Source organism: Procambarus clarkii, chromosome 43 (genome assembly GCF_040958095.1).
Source record: "Procambarus clarkii isolate CNS0578487 chromosome 43, FALCON_Pclarkii_2.0, whole genome shotgun sequence".
In the NCBI taxonomy this organism is placed as follows: Eukaryota; Metazoa; Arthropoda; class Malacostraca; order Decapoda; family Cambaridae; genus Procambarus; species Procambarus clarkii.
Genome location: NC_091192.1, coordinates 21,576,124 through 21,592,302, shown reverse-complemented (window position 1 = coordinate 21,592,302; position 16,179 = coordinate 21,576,124). Strand labels below are relative to the sequence as shown.

The window sequence follows — 16,179 nt, the reverse complement described above, 5'->3', positions numbered from 1 at the left end:
ACTAAATTTCGGAGACTTGAGGCAAAGTGAAATTCACACCAGTTACTCCATCTATCATCATTCTATTATGCAGGAAGAACCGCACTATGGGTCATCCAATAAGGTTAGCAGACTTCTAGATGTTACCACTGCTAGGCTTAGGCTCGGCTACAAGTACCTCTGGCAGTTTGTAACATCTGCTGATGTAGACTTGACTAAATGTAAACTCTGTCAGCAGAACTATTCGCATACTTTGTGTCATTATATAATGGAATGTGAATATTCGCGGAATTTAGAGATAACACCATCAATAGTGTCCAAGAAATGTGTAAGTACTTCATTCATAATGATGTGCTGCCCGAAATCTTAGCGAAGTTTCCAAAATTTGCTGACTGTAGGCAATGCATGCACATGACTGTAAAGCTGCCGCCCAGTTGGGTGGGTGTGGAGCACATGACTGTAAAGCTGCCGCCCAGTTGGGTGGGTGTGGAGCACATGACTGTAAAGCTGCCGCCCAGTTGGGTGGGTGTGGAGCACATGACTGTAAAGCTGCCGCCCAGTTGGGTGGGTGTGGAGCACATGACTGTAAAGCTGCCGCCCAGTTGGGTGGGTGTGGAGCACATGACTGTAAAGCTGCCGCCCAGTTGGGTGGGTGTGGAGCACATGACTGTAAAGCTGCCGCCCAGTTGGGTGGGTGTGGAGCACATGACTGTAAAGCTGCCGCCCAGTTGGGTGGGTGTGGAGCACATGACTGTAAAGCTGCCGCCCAGTTGGGTGGGTGTGGAGCACATGACTGTAAAGCTGCCGCCCAGTTGGGTGGGTGTGGAGCAAGACTAGTAACTGTGTGACTCACCATAGATGTAAAGTGCCTTGTATAGTGACTGTTGTGAGCCTCTTGTTGAATCACTTGTGACACAAAAAGATTATTGATATGTATATGTATTTGTGTACATGTGTATATATATACATGTACGTGTGTATATATAAGGCAAATCGAACCTTGCATAGTAGTCCGAGTACTGGGTTCTGGCTACTAGGTACAACATATATATATATATATATATATATATATATATATATATATATATATATATATATATATATATATATATATATATAGGGAAGGGAAGGATAAGGATAGAAGGAAGGGAAGAAGGGAAGGCAGGATAGAAGGAAGGAGGCAAGAAAAAAGAAAAAAGAGTTGAGAATAATGTAATTTTGATATTAATTATCATCCTTGTGCCTGTCTTCAGATGGTCGTCTGGGAGCCCCTCCGACGATACCTCGCGTGCGATACAATCATATAAATATATATAATTATCGTTGACGATGCTGACGTTTAGTGTGTGTGATGGTCAGGCTTTTGTGTGAGGGGTGTCTCGGCCGAGTGCGTGAGTGCGGGCGCGCGCCAAACACCAGTGCGAGCGCAGATATCAAACTCATTGTATTAGGTATTTTCATGGGAAAGCGGGAGCTAAGAGCTAGTACTCGACCCTGCAGGCACAGCAAGGTGAGCACACACACACGCGATATGTTAATCTGTGTGTGTGTGCTCTCCTAGTTGTACTCACCTAGTTGTGCTTGCGGGGGTAGAGCTCTGGCTCTTTGGTCCCGCCTCTCAATTGCTGTACAGGTTCCTCAGCCTATTGGGCTCTATCATATCTACATTTGAAACTGTGTATGGAGGCTGCCTCTACCACACACACTACCTGCCTGTATTTACATCTGTGTGTGTGTGTGTATGTGTGTGTGTGTACTCACCTAATTGTACTCACCTAATTGTGCTTGCGGGGGTTGAGCTTTGGCTCTTTGGTCCCGCCTCTCAACTGTCAATCAACTGGTGTACAGATTCCTGAGCCTACTGGGCTCTATCATACCTACATTTGAAACTGTGTATGGAGTCAGCCTCCACCACATCACTTCCTAGTGCATTCCATTTATTAACTACTCTGACACTGAAAAAATTCTTTCTAACGTCTCTGTGGCTCATCTGGGTACTAAGTTTCCACCTGTGTCCCCTTGTTCGTGTCCCACCCGTGCTGAAGAGTTTGTCTTTGTCCACCCTGTCAATTCCCCTGAGAATTTTGTAGGTGGTTATCATGTCTCCCCTTACTCTTCTGTTTTCCAGGGATGTGAGGTTCAGCTCCTTTAGCCTTTCCTCGTAGCTCAATCCTCTCAGTTCCGGGACGAGCCTGGTGGCATCCCGCTGAATCTTCTCTAACTTTGTCTTGTGTTTAACTAGGTATGGACTCCAGGCTGGAGCTGCATACTCCAGGATTGGTCTTACATAAGTGGTATACAGGGTTCTGAAAGATTCCTTACACAAGTTTCTGAAGGCAGTTCTTATGTTGGCCAGTCTAGCATATGCCGCTGATGATATTCTTTTGATGTGGGCCTCTGGGGACAGGTTCGGTGTGATATCAACCCCCAGATCCTTCTCTCTATTTGATTCTTGCAGGATTTCCCCTCCCAGATGATACCTTGTGTTCAGCCTCCTGCTCCCTTCGCCTAATTTCATCACCTTACACTTTCCAGAGTTGAACTTCAGCAGCCATTTTCTAGACCATTCCTCCAGTTTATCCAGGTCATCCTGTAGTCTCTGTCTATCTTCATCCGTCTTGATTCTTCTCATAATTTTTGCATCATCAGCAAACATCGAGAGGAACGAGTCTATACCCTCTGGAAGATCGTTCACATATATTAGAAACAGGATGGGTCCAAGTACTGAGCCCTGTGGGACTCCGCTGGTGACATCTCGCCACTCTGATGTCTTCCCCCTCACCGTTACTCGCTGTTTCCTGTTGCTTAAGTACTCCCTTATCCACTGGAGCACCTTCCCTTTTACTCCTGCCTGTTGCTCCAACTTTTTTAACAGCCTTTTATGGGGTACTGTGTCGAAGGCTTTTTGGCAATCCAGGAAAATGCAGTCGGCCCACCCTTCTCTTTCCTGCCTAATTTTCGTTGCCTGGTCATAAAATTCTATTAACCCTGTGAGGCACGATTTACCATCCCTGAACCCATGTTGGTGGTGCGTTACAAAGTTATTTCCCTCCAGATGCTCTACGAGCCTTTTCCTCACGATCTTCTCCAGCACCTTGCATGGTATACAAGTTAAGGAAACTTGTATGTGTGTGTGTGTGTGTGTGTGTGTGTGTGTGTGTGTGTGTGTGTGTGTGTGTGTGTGTGTGTGTGTGTGTGTGTGTATGTGTATGTGTGTGTGTGTGTGTGTGTTTGTGTGTGCGTGCGTGTGTAATTACCTAAGTGTAGTTGCAGGGTGAGAGCTACTCTCGTGGTGTTCCGTCTTCCCAGCACTCTTTGTCGTATAACTTTCTGAAACTACTGACGGTCTTGGCCTCCCCCCACCTTCTCACTTAACTTGTAAGATACATCTCATTTACTTCCTTGCCTAGCAACAAGTTTGTCCAATTAACCTTATTAAAGAAGTGTCAAGGTTCCCCCAATAGTGTCCTCTCTTGAAATCGAGTTTATCAAGTGTTTCAATGTCCCCATTCTCTTCTAGATTATATCGCAAAGCATATTTAATGTCCAAAAGGACATGATCACTATATCCCAAGAGAGGAAGGTATTGGATGTCAAATATCTCTTTTTCTTTCCTGGTGAATACTAGATCCAGTACTGACGGAAAGGAACTATCAGGGAAAAAGCTCCAAGCCATTACGACTATATAGCACTGGGAAGGGGGGGTCAGGATAAGGATTTGGGATGGGACGGAGGAAAGGAATGGTGCCCAACCACTTGGACGGTCGGGGGTTGAACGCCGACCTGCATAAAATGAGACCGTCGCTCTACCGTCCAGCCCAAGTGGTTGATACATGAATGTCTCCAGAAAGAGGTTTACAAATCTGCCTGTCCAAATGTCCTCCGTTCCTGCTTCGTAGGTTTCCCAGTCTATTGCTTTCAAGTTGAAGTCCCCCAGTACCAACGATCGTGACTTATCTGCTTGTACTACCATCTCTCTCATGGCCATTATGAGGCCCTCTTGTATGTCATCCAGTTCCTCCCTTGTGTTGCTGGCTGGTGGTTCTCTAGGCATTGACGATTATCAGTTTACCATACCTTGAGGTACTTCCGGGGCTTAGCGTTCCCGCGGTCCGGTCGTCGACCAGGCCTCCATCTGACCATCGTGATTCCAGATGAGTATATTTGTATTTGCTTATTGTAACTGCAGAATCGAGCAGTTTGCTCTTCGAACCCGCCTTTCTAACCAGTTTATTTGTCCTCAGTTATGTCTATTACATATATTTCTCTTACACGCTCATCCCCTTGAAATAGCCCGTAGCAGCTGTCTAACTCCCAGGTACCTATTTACTGCTAGGTGAACAGGAGCATTCAGGGTGAAAGAAACTCTACCCATTTTGACCAGACCACACACTAGAGAGTGAAGGGACAACGACGTTTCGGTCCGTCCTGGACCATTCTCAAGTCGATTGTGATGATTGAAGATTGTTGATTGATAAAGATTAAGCCACCCAAGAGGTGGCTTAACCACCTCTACCCATTTGTTTCCGACTCTGCCGGAGATCGAAGCCGGGCCCTTAGGACTACGACCCAAGAGCGCTGTCCACTCAGCCGCGAGGCCTGTGTGTGCGCGCGTGTACTCACCTAGTTGTGTTTGCGGGAGTTGAGCTCTGGCTCTTTGGTCCCGCCTCTCAACCGTCAATCAACTGATGTACAGATTGTGTGTGTGTGTGTGTGTGTTTCTCTCATACAGTTAATACCTTGGTTAGTGAATTAATCTCTAAAGTCAACCATGACATTTGCTCAGTTTATGTACTGAATAGTTCTCCGTTTGAAACTTTTGTAGCCAAAGGCTTTTGTGATGAAAATTTTTTGTCACCAAGAACTTCTATGACCAAAGAATTTTGTCACCACACATATTTCACCAAAAACTTTTTTTTTTTGACGTTTGCCAAAAAAAATTATGTCACCAAAAACTTTTGTCAACAAACACCTTTCTAAGAGGTAGAGAAAGAAGTGTATAAAGTTATAAATATACAATTACATAGAAATAGTGTTCAACATATTGTTCATGTACGTGTTCATGCAATAACAAGTGAACTTTTGTGCGGGGACACAAACTAACCGAACATGTTTTTTTGTTATGAAAATAAAATCCGAACGGACTAATTTGTTGTGTGATCAGTTCTGAAACATTAATTTTCAGGATTTTTTTTTTTTTGCTTTGGATTATTTCGTAAATATATTATTGTGTTCATGTTCGTCATATTTATATATTTTTTTTACATAGACGAGTGATGATAATTTTATGCATGAGTTTAATGTTGAATATATATACTGATTATTTCTCTCTCATACTCTTTCTTTAGATCTCAATTATCCGTACTCACTGATAGGCCTATTCTTACTTATCTATCTCAACACCCCCCCCCCCTCCCTCCCTATCCTCCTGATCTAGCCACGTTGCATCACCCCCCCCCCCTTGTCTAGTGACCAATGGGGGGACGGTGGAGGGGGAGGGGGAGGATAGTCTTAGCCTATCCATCAACACATTACACAACACAACAGCAAGAACCTGTTTCAGGTGTTGGAGGTTAGGTCAATTAGACCATATTGGCTGTGTTGTGACGGTGCGCGTCCCTGAGAACTGAACAACAGGTGAACAAATCCACAGGGGCCGTGACGAGGGCTCGAACCTGCGTCCGAGAGAATCCCAGACGCGCCTGAAACGATGTGTTCATTTGATGCATCACGCAATTGTGATTTCTGTGGGTAATGCACAACAGGTGTTGTTCGCTAGACAGACCGTTTAATATGGCAACGTTTGAATGGAAATGGAAGTGACGACGTTTCGCTCTGTTTCGGAAGCTTATCAAGTTGTTTCAGTCACGTTGTTATGACTTATGAGGGGCAACAACCTCACTTTGGTGACCTCTGAACAAGGAACAAGGCGCCATCAAGGGGACACATGAACAAATCCACAAGGGACGTGACGAGGATTCGAACCTGCGTCCGAGAGCATCCCAGACGCTGCTTTAATCGACTGAGCTTACCTGTCTCAATCGCCCTTGTGGAATTGTTCATTTGATGCATCACGCAATTGTGATTTGTGTGTGTGAGGAACACATGTCTACACACAGCCAGACAGTCGCCAGAGCTATACTCACCAACAACACTGCAATAATCGACATATACAACAATGGAAGATTAGACATCAACAACAACATCTCAACCAGTCTTAGCCAACTATCAAAATGTTATCTTAAGATCTTGAGGTTATCTTGAGATGATTTCGGGGCTTAGTGTTCCCGCGGTCCGGTCCTCGACCAAGCCTCCACCCCTAGGAAGCAGCCCGTAGCAGCTGTCTAATTCCCAGGTACCTATTTACTGCTAGGTAACAGGGGCATCAGGGTGAATGAAATATTTTGCCCATTTGTCTCCGCCTCCACCGGGGATCGAACCCGGTACCTCAGGACTACGAATCCGAAGCGCTGTCCGCCCAGCTGTCAGGCGCCCTTTGTTGTTGTTACTGTTGTTTTAGAGTTAGCTACTCAGAGCGAAGTGTCCATGTAGCACGGGCTATGGTGATCCCGTAATTGAGTTCGGTTATTCGCGATAACCTTGTTAATGTGATATTTAGGTCAAAGGTTTAAATGGAAGTGGGGTTTCCTCCCTTTCGCTTCAGTCTTTTGTTTTAATGCTCTCATGGTGGTGGGTGTAGATGCACAGTGAGTCCCATTCTTTAACAGCTTTTCTAACCATTGTAGTGGCTGTGGAATGTGCATGTAATGCAGCTGCTGTCGTTGGATTAATGTTGAGTTTGATGCTCAGGTGTTTCAGTTGCTTCACATTCCAGTAAGTAGTGCAATAGTGGCGCCTCTGCTTCTGTTCCACAGATGTGACACTCTTTAACTATTGGGTTCATTACCTCCCAGCAGCACTTGTAACCAAGTCTGAGTCTGTGTATGGCTACAGCAATGTCTCTAGGTACCTTTTTGTCAGGCTTGAAAGAGGAGTACCCAGCGGCTTGTTCGTACCATATCGCAGTGGATCTTCCTTCCGCTACTTTGGCTCTGTGGCGACTTTTGTTAGTTGGGAATATTTTCTTCTAGATTTGCTCCTTAATCTGTGAAAAACTTGTAGGTATTTGAACCTGTACAACAGAAAGAACAGCGGCAGTTTTTGCTAGTGAGTCTGCCTTTTCATTACCATCTATGCCAATGTGACTTGGTATCCAATTTAGGGTGATTGACAGCCCGAGATTGTGTGCTTCTTTTCCTATATGTTGGATTTCAGTGAGGAGTACTTTGTTATCTCTGTGTTGACTGGATAACAATGCCTGGAGGGAGGATTTAGAGTCTGTATGAATGATAACATCTTATAAATTGTTCTCAATTATATAGTTTATGGCCTCCTTCAGGGCATATAATTCTGTTTGCAATGTTGAGCAGTCACTATTCATGCTCCAGTAAGCTTCATGGTTGGTTGTGTAAACTGCTGCCCCAGCAGAACCTTTTTCTTCATCAACTGATCCATCTGTGAAGATGTGAGTCGTTGTAGGTCTTGAGATGGTTTCCATTTGTTGTTCTATGACTGCTTTGAGCCTCTGCGAGTCACATGCTGATTTTTAACTGGTAATCTTTCAATGATTATCTTTAGACTCGATTCTTCCCATGGAGGCGGCTGCCTAAAGTGTTGATATGGTCTATCTTCCCCCTTTGTTTTTAATGGTCTATTTCAAGTCCACTTTCTCTAGAATCTTGACCAGATTATCCATCCGATTGACAGTCTGTCGGTGGTTCCAACAAGTTTTGCTGTTATGGAGGCTATCCTTTGTTTGATCCTGTTTTCTAATGCTGGTAAGTTGGTTTTCATTCTTAGATTCTCTCTACGCGTCCATATAGGTGCTCCCAGCATTGTTCTGAGGGCATCATTTTGAGACACTTCCAGTTTCTGCCATTGGTTATCACTGAGGGATGTAAGAGCAGGAGCAGCATAGTCAATGAGTGACCTAACTGTTTGAACGTAGTACATTTTGAGTACTGGTAGAGATGCACCCTCTCTAAGACTGGTCAGGGAGCGCAAAGCTGAGTTTCTGGCTTTACAACATTGTCGAAAATATTCAATTTCTTGAGTGAATTTCAACTGGTTGTCTATTATGACTCCAAAGCATTGACAAAAGAGGTGACCTACGAGGTATTGTTTATTGTTATTAATTGCCTCGTAGTGCTTAGGAGCTCATCAACTGTTTAAGATATGTAAACAAAGCCGCCATCATTGTGGGAAAGATGTACAGGTTTCGTAATACTATGCCTAAATGTTTGATGAATCCGTCGGGGGTGCAGTGTGAGGGGGCAGAGGGGGGGGGGGGAGTCACTTTACATCTAATCATATATTAATTAATTATTGGTAAGGCGTGACGACGGCCTAGTTAACTATGCTTCTATTATCTTAGTTAACTATGCTTCTATTATCTTAGTTAACTATGCTTCTATTATCTTAGTTAACCATGCTTCTATTATCTTAGTTAACCATGCTTCTATTATCTTAGTTAACTATGCTTCTATTATCTTAGTTAACTATGCTTCTATTATCTTAGTTAACCATGCTTCTATTATCTTAGTTAACCATGCTTCTATTATCTTAGTTAACTATGCTTCTATTATCTTAGTTAACTATGCTTCTATTATCTTAGTTAACCATGCTTCTATTATCTTAGTTAACTATGCTTCTATTATCTTAGTTAACCATGCTTCTATTATCTTAGTTAACCATGCTTCTATTATCTTAGTTAACCATGCTTCTATTATCTTAGTTCACTATGCTTCTATTATCTTAGTTAACTATGCTTCTATTATCTTAGTTAACTATGCTTCTATTATCTTAGTTAACCATGCTTCTATTATCTTAGTTCACTATGCTTCTATTATCTTAGTTAACTATGCTTCTATTATCTTAGTTAACTATGCTTCTATTATCTTAGTTAACCATGCTTCTATTATCTTAGTTAACTATGCTTCTATTATCTTAGTTAACCATGCTTCTATTATCTTAGTTAACCATGCTTCTATTATCTTAGTTAACTATGCTTCTATTATCTTAGTTAACCATGCTTCTATTATCTTAGTTAACTATGCTTCTATTATCTTAGTTAACTATGCTTCTATTATCTCAGTTAACCATGCTTCTATTATCTTAGTTAACCATGCTTCTATTATCTTAGTTAACTATGCTTCTATTATCTTAGTTAACCATGCTTCTATTATCTTAGTTAACCATGCTTCTATTATCTTAGTTAACTATGCTTTTATTATCTTAGTTAACCATGCTTCTATTATCTTAGTTCACTATGCTTCTATTATCTTAGTTAACTATGCTTCTATTATCTTAGTTAACTATGCTTCTATTATCTTAGTTAACCATGCTTCTATTATCTTAGTTAACTATGCTTCTATTATCTTAGTTAACCATGCTTCTATTATCTTAGTTAACCATGCTTCTATTATCTTAGTTAACTATGCTTCTATTATCTTAGTTAACCATGCTTCTATTATCTTAGTTAACCATGCTTCTATTATCTTAGTTAACTATGCTTCTATTATCTTAGTTAACCATGCTTCTATTATCTTAGTTAACCATGCTTCTATTATCTTAGTTCACTATGCTTCTATTATCTTAGTTAACTATACTTCTATTATCTTAGTTAACCATGCTTCTATTATCTTAGTTAACTATGCTTCTATTATCTTAGTTAACTATGCTTCTATTATCTTAGTTAACCATGCTTCTATTATCTTAGTTAACTATGCTTCTATTATCTTAGTTAACCATGCTTCTATTATCTTAGTTAACCATGCTTCTATTATCTTAGTTAACTATGCTTCTATTATCTTAGTTAACCATGCTTCTATTATCTTAGTTAACTATGCTTCTATTATCTTAGTTAACCATGCTTCTATTATCTTAGTTAACCATGCTTCTATTATCTTAGTTAACTATGCTTCTATTATCTTAGTTAACCATGCTTCTATTATCTTAGTTAACCATGCTTCTATTATCTTAGTTCACTATGCTTCTATTATCTTAGTTAACTATGCTTCTATTATCTTAGTTAACTATACTTCTATTATCTTAGTTAACCATGCTTCTATTATCTTAGTTAACTATGCTTCTATTATCTTAGTTAACCATGCTTCTATTATCTTAGTTAACCATGCTTCTATTATCTTAGTTAACTATGCTTCTATTATCTTAGTTAACCATGCTTCTATTATCTTAGTTAACTATGCTTCTATTATCTTAGTTAACTATGCTTCTATTATCTTAGTTAACCATGCTTCTATTATCTTAGTTAACCATGCTTCTATTATCTTATTTAACTATGCTTCTATTATCTTAGTTAACCATGCTTCTATTATCTTAGTTAACTATGCTTCTATTATCTTAGTTAACTATGCTTCTATTATCTTAGTTAACCATGCTTCTATTATCTTAGTTAACTATGCTTCTATTATCTTAGTTAACCATGCTTCTATTATCTTAGTTAACCATGCTTCTATTATCTTAGTTAACTATGCTTCTATTATCTTAGTTAACTATGCTTCTATTATCTTAGTTAACCATGCTTCTATTATCTTAGTTAACTATGCTTCTATTATCTTAGTTAACCATGCTTCTATTATCTTAGTTAACTATGCTTCTATTATCTTAGTTAACCATGCTTCTATTATCTTAGTTAACCATGCTTCTATTATTTTAGTTAACTATGCTTCTATTATCTTAGTTAACTATGCTTCTATTATCTTAGTTAACCATGCTTCTATTATCTTAGTTAACTATGCTTCTATTATCTTAGTTAACTATGCTTCTATTATCTTAGTTAACTATGCTTCTATTATCTTAGTTAACCATGCTTCTATTATCTTAGTTAACTATGCTTCTATTATCTTAGTTAACTATGCTTCTATTATCTTAGTTAACTATGCTTCTATTATCTTAGTTAACCATGCTTCTATTATCTTAGTTAACTATGCTTCTATTATCTTAGTTAACCATGCTTCTATTATCTTAGTTAACCATGCTTCTATTATCTTAGTTAACCATGCTTCTATTATCTTAGTTAACCATGCTTCTATTATTTTAGTTAACTATGCTTCTATTATCTTAGTTAACTATGCTTCTATTATCTTAGTTAACTATGCTTCTATTATCTTAGTTAACTATGCTTCTATTATCTTAGTTAACTATGCTTCTATTATCTTAGTTAACTATGCTTCTATTATCTTAGTTAACTATGCTTCTATTATCTTAGTTAACTATGCTTCTATTATCTTAGTTAACTATGCTTCTATTATGCTAGTAAACTATGATTCTATTAGTTAAGAAGTTTACTAGTTTAGAAGTCTATAAACTATACCTCGGGTGAAAGGCGTAAAGAGGGGAATTGATTACCATCTTGGACTGCCTTTGAGCAGCCTGAGGGGCAGTATCAATCCGGGAACATCAACTAAATTTCGGAGACTTGAGGCAAAGTGAAATTCATACCAGTTCCTCCATCTATCATCATTCTATTATGCAGGAAGAACCGCACGTCTATGGGTCATCCAATAATGTTAGCAGACTTCTAGATGTTACCACTGCTAGGCTTAGGCTCGGCTACAAGTACCTCTGGCAGTTTGTAACATCTGCTGATGTAGATTTGACTAAATGTAAACTCTGTCAGCAGAACTATTCGCATACTTTGCGTCATTATATAATGGAATGTGAATATTCCCGGAATTTAGAGATAACACCATCAATAGTGTCCAAGAAATGTGTAAGTACTTCATTCATAATGATGTGCTGCCCGAAATCTTAGCGAAGTATCCAAAATTTGCTGACTGTAGGCAATGCATGCACATGACTGTAAAGCTGCCGCCCAGTTGGGTGGGTGTGGAGCACATGACTGTAAAGCTGCCGCCCAGTTGGGTGGGTGTGGAGCACATGACTGTAAAGCTGCCGCCCAGTTGGGTGGGTATGGTGCACATGACTGTAAAGCTGCCGCCCAGTTGGGTGGGTGTGGAGCAAGACTAGTAACTGTGTGACTCACCATAGATGTAAAGTGCCTTGTATAGTGACTGTTGTGAGCCTCTTGTTGATCACTTGTGATACAAAAGTTTATTAATGTGTGTATTTGTGTGGGTGATTAAATATGTATGTGTATGTATATATGTATACGTATGTATATGTACAAGTATGCATGAGTATGTGTACATGTATATATAACATTAATAATTGTGTAACTAGCGTCAAAAGATTGTTATTTGCTTAGCTAAACGAACTAGAGGGTTCAGTTCCTGAACCCATTATGTGCCTCTGTAACCCTTTACACCACCGCCCACGGGATGGGTATGGGGTGCATAATAAAAAAAGAAATTGAAGAAATTGAAATGGGTGAAAGAAGACTGTGACGACCTCTGTCAGGAACCCGTAGGTGCGGGACCGGGCCGTCCACCTCCCGGGGCTCGTGCGGCCCAACAGGCTCTGCTTCAGGAGGCTGGGGTCGTTCCTGCCCTTGCTGGGGTGGTTCTTCTCCGGCCCCGACCACGGCGGTCTCCGGGGTTGGAGTCCCTGGGCCTTCTTTTACCAACTTCGAGGTCAACCCTGGAGCTGGAGCCCCCTGGGGGGGCAGTTCGATGTTACCTTCAACCTCGTTCTGACAGTTCCTGCGACGGTGCTGGAACCATTCGTATTGGCGCTGGCCTTTCCATTGGAGACTTTCGGCGCCGTGGAGAGGGTGAGGAGCTGCTGCATGGGTAACAGCTTCTCTCCCCCTCCCCCTGTATCTACCTACCCTGGCTTTGCGCCCTGGAGAGGCCACTCCAGACCGACAACCAGAGCAAAGCTGAATAGTCTCTTGAGAGTGATAAATCCTTTCTACTACTACTATCAGACGTATATTTGGAGTTTGTAAGGTAGCATACAGTGCCATACTTGGCTCCCTCTGGTGCCACGTTCCTTACTAGCTTAATAGTTATTTTTTTTAGCAATTGCTGTATTGTACGTGAAGGTTGGGGTGTATTGTTCATTGTTACGATAGTTTGTTTTGATTGTACGGTATATTATATATATATATGTATATATATATATATATATATATATATATATATATATATATATATATATATATATATATATATATATATATATGTAGTATTGATTATATGATATATTTATAGTGATTGTATGCCTTATTGTACTGATCATTTAGTGTAGAGTATTGATTGTATGGGACATTTTGAGCATGATTGTACGGAATATTGTGACTAAGTGTTGTTATTGTTGCAGGAGGCGCCATGGTCGGGTGGAGGGAGTGGTGGGCGCCGGGCGCCGCCAGCCACCACCAGCGTCTGGACGACGTGACCGCCCACGCCTCCGCCCACCACCCACCCGTCTGCCCACTCTCTACGCCGCCCCTCCACGCCCCTAGTCACGCCCATAACCACGCCCTCGTCGCACATCCTCACCCGGCGCCCTCTGGCGGTGAAAGCAGCGGGTTGCGGAGACCCGCAGCAGGGCAGGTCGGCTCTCCTGCGGAGGGCAGCGGTAAAGGCAGCATCTGGTGTGTGGAAGGTGACCCAGGCAGCAGCAGCAGCGGGGCACGACAGCACCCGTCTCGGGCACCTGTGCGTAACGGGTCGTCCAGAGCGTCGTACGACCACGGCGGGTGGGCGCCGGCGCACGACACGGAGTCCCTCACGACCAACGGAGAGGTCGTACGCGGGAAAGTAAACGGCAGCGCGGGGAAAATGGCCGCCGTGGAGGAGCCCGTGACGCAGGAGGGGGAGGGGGAAGAGGAGGAGGAGGAGGAAGAGGGGGAAGAGGGGGAATATGTGTGTGGGTTAGGACGATGGTGTTCCCCAAAGTGGGTTCAACGACTAGCCACCAAACAGGTGTTCCTTGTCGTGTTCTCGCTAACGACTGTACTACAGGGGATGTTCTATACGTACTTTGTGAGCGTGCTAACGACCGTCGAGAAACTGTTTCAGCTAAAGAGCAAAACTACCGGGATTATTATGAGCGCCACGGAAATGGGCCAGATAGGTGGCGCTCTCCTATTGGCCTATTACGGCGGCCAGGGCCACAGACCCAAGTGGATAGGCTGGGGGATGATCCTGTTCGCCTTCTGCGCCTTCCTCTGCGCACTCCCGCACTTTCTCTTCGGCCCGGAGCTCCTGAGGAAGCATCTGGAAACGACGCCCTCGGAGGACAGTCCACTGACGAGTGCCAACATATGTAGGCACCCGGGGGCCAGTATGGTGGCCCCGCCGGCGGTCCTCAATGGCACCATGGCCACTCTCCCCCAGGGCCTGCTGGAGGCCCCGCACGACCACCTCGATGTCCAGTACTGCGACTCTCCCGACGGGGAAATCCAGGTGGTGCTTTTTATCTTCTTCCTCTCGCTGCTGGGCATCGGCATCGGGCAGACGGCGGCGTACAACCTGGGCATCCCTTACATCGACGACAACATCGCCAACCGCGAGACGCCCATCTACTTCGGTGAGTTGTGCTTCGCTGTGGTTACCAGCGTCCGCTGCTCTCTACTTACACTCTCTTTTATTTCACTCTCTTTAGATCTGTCCAACCACTTGGGCTGGACGGTAGAGCAACAGCCTCGCTTCATGCAAGTCGGTGTTCAATTCCCGACCGTCCAAGTGGTTGGTTACCATTCCTCTTCCCCGTCACATCCCAAATCCTTATCCTGATCCCTTTCCAGTGCTATATAGTCGTATTGGCTTGGCGCTTTCCCCCTGATAGTTCCTCTTCTTCCTCTCTTTTATTTCATGTTTAAACATATAAGAACAATTATATTGCTACTGCATATTTCAGGATTGGTCTGACGTGTGTGGTATATATAAGGCTCTGCACCACTCCTTGTTCAGACTCCTAAAGGAAAGTATTATGTGAAGCAACCATGCATATGCAGCTGATTATATTCCTTTGATGTAGGCTTCTGCAGATATGTTCGGTGTGATATCAAAGTCCAAGTCTTTGTCCGATTCCAGGAAGGTTTTTTTTTTTCCCTTTAGTCATGGTAAAGTGTCCGGTCTCTTGTTACAAGCTCCAGTCTTTATTACTTTGCGCTACTTGAGTTAAACTCAAGTAGCCAATTGCTGGACCATTCTTATATTTTGTCCAAGTCATCCTGAAGTTTGTTTGCATTCTTTCATCATGTTTTTTTTCCTGTTTATAATTTGTGCGTCACAATTAAATATTAAGAAAGTGGAGCTTATTTCTTATGGTAAGCTGTTTACAAATATTAGGAATCGGATTGGCCCTAGTATTGAGCCCTGTGGTACTCCGTGAGACACTAATTACATGCCGCCACTCTACCGTCTTTTCTCTGTGTTCCCTGTTGTGGAGGCGCTCTATTTACTCCAGCACTTTCCTTGTCACTCCTCCTGCCTGCTTCTCCATGTTGGGCACTAGTCTCCCGTGAGGTACTGTGTCAAAGGCTTTCTGGCAGTCCAAAAATATATAATGTGCCTATCCTTCTCTGTATTATCTCCTCTGTCGCCCGGTCACAGAACTCTGTCAATATGCAGGCGAGGAGTCACAATAACGTGGCTGAAGTATGTTGACCAGACCACACACTAGAAGGTGAAGGGACGACGACGTTTCGGTCCCTCCTGGGCCATTCTCAAGTCGATTGTGGTCCAGGACGGACCGAAACGTCGTCGTCCCTTCACCTTCTAGTGTGTGGTCTGGTCAACAACTCTGTCAACTTCTTTGTGAATGATTTGCTGTTTCTGAAACCATGCTGGTGGTTGTGGTGTGGTATAAAGTCCCGGTTCTCCAGCTGTTCTACTAACCTCTTACGATCTTTTCCATCACCTTGCATGATACGTTAGCGCTGACTTGTGGTTTTATGTCTCATGTATGTTTCTAGTTGTTACATTTTGCCCTGTATTGGCTGCCTTCCAACTCTCTCTGACAGCTTTCCTTTGTCCAAGGACTTATTATGTATCGTAGTGAGTGGCCAGCACAGGACTTACACTCCTTCTCTATATAGCATATCCATGGCAAGTTTTTTTCCTGGTCCCATCGTCTTAATTGTGTCCAGATCCAGCAAAATCGTCTTTCATCTCTGTGGTTTTGGTGAGGATGATATGACGTGTTGAAGTGACTGTCAGTTTTGGTCTTTACCACCTAAATTCTCACTTAACTTGTCCCAACCGTCTA

At 42.6% G+C, this 16,179-nt stretch overlaps 1 protein-coding gene across 7 annotated transcripts in view; it reads left to right on the top strand.

Annotated features, from left to right (window-relative positions):
* The window catches only part of LOC138349741 (solute carrier organic anion transporter family member 74D-like), a 507,981-nt gene that overhangs the window by 441,068 nt on the left and 50,734 nt on the right, over window positions 1–16,179 (top strand). For all 7 annotated transcript variants that reach the window (XM_069300094.1, XM_069300089.1, XM_069300092.1 and 4 more), the window contains one exon: window positions 13,285–14,496. In XM_069300094.1, coding sequence (XP_069156195.1) covers window positions 13,293–14,496 — 1,204 coding nt within the window. In that variant the 5' untranslated portion in view covers window positions 13,285–13,292. The remainder of the gene's footprint in view (window positions 1–13,284; window positions 14,497–16,179) is intronic.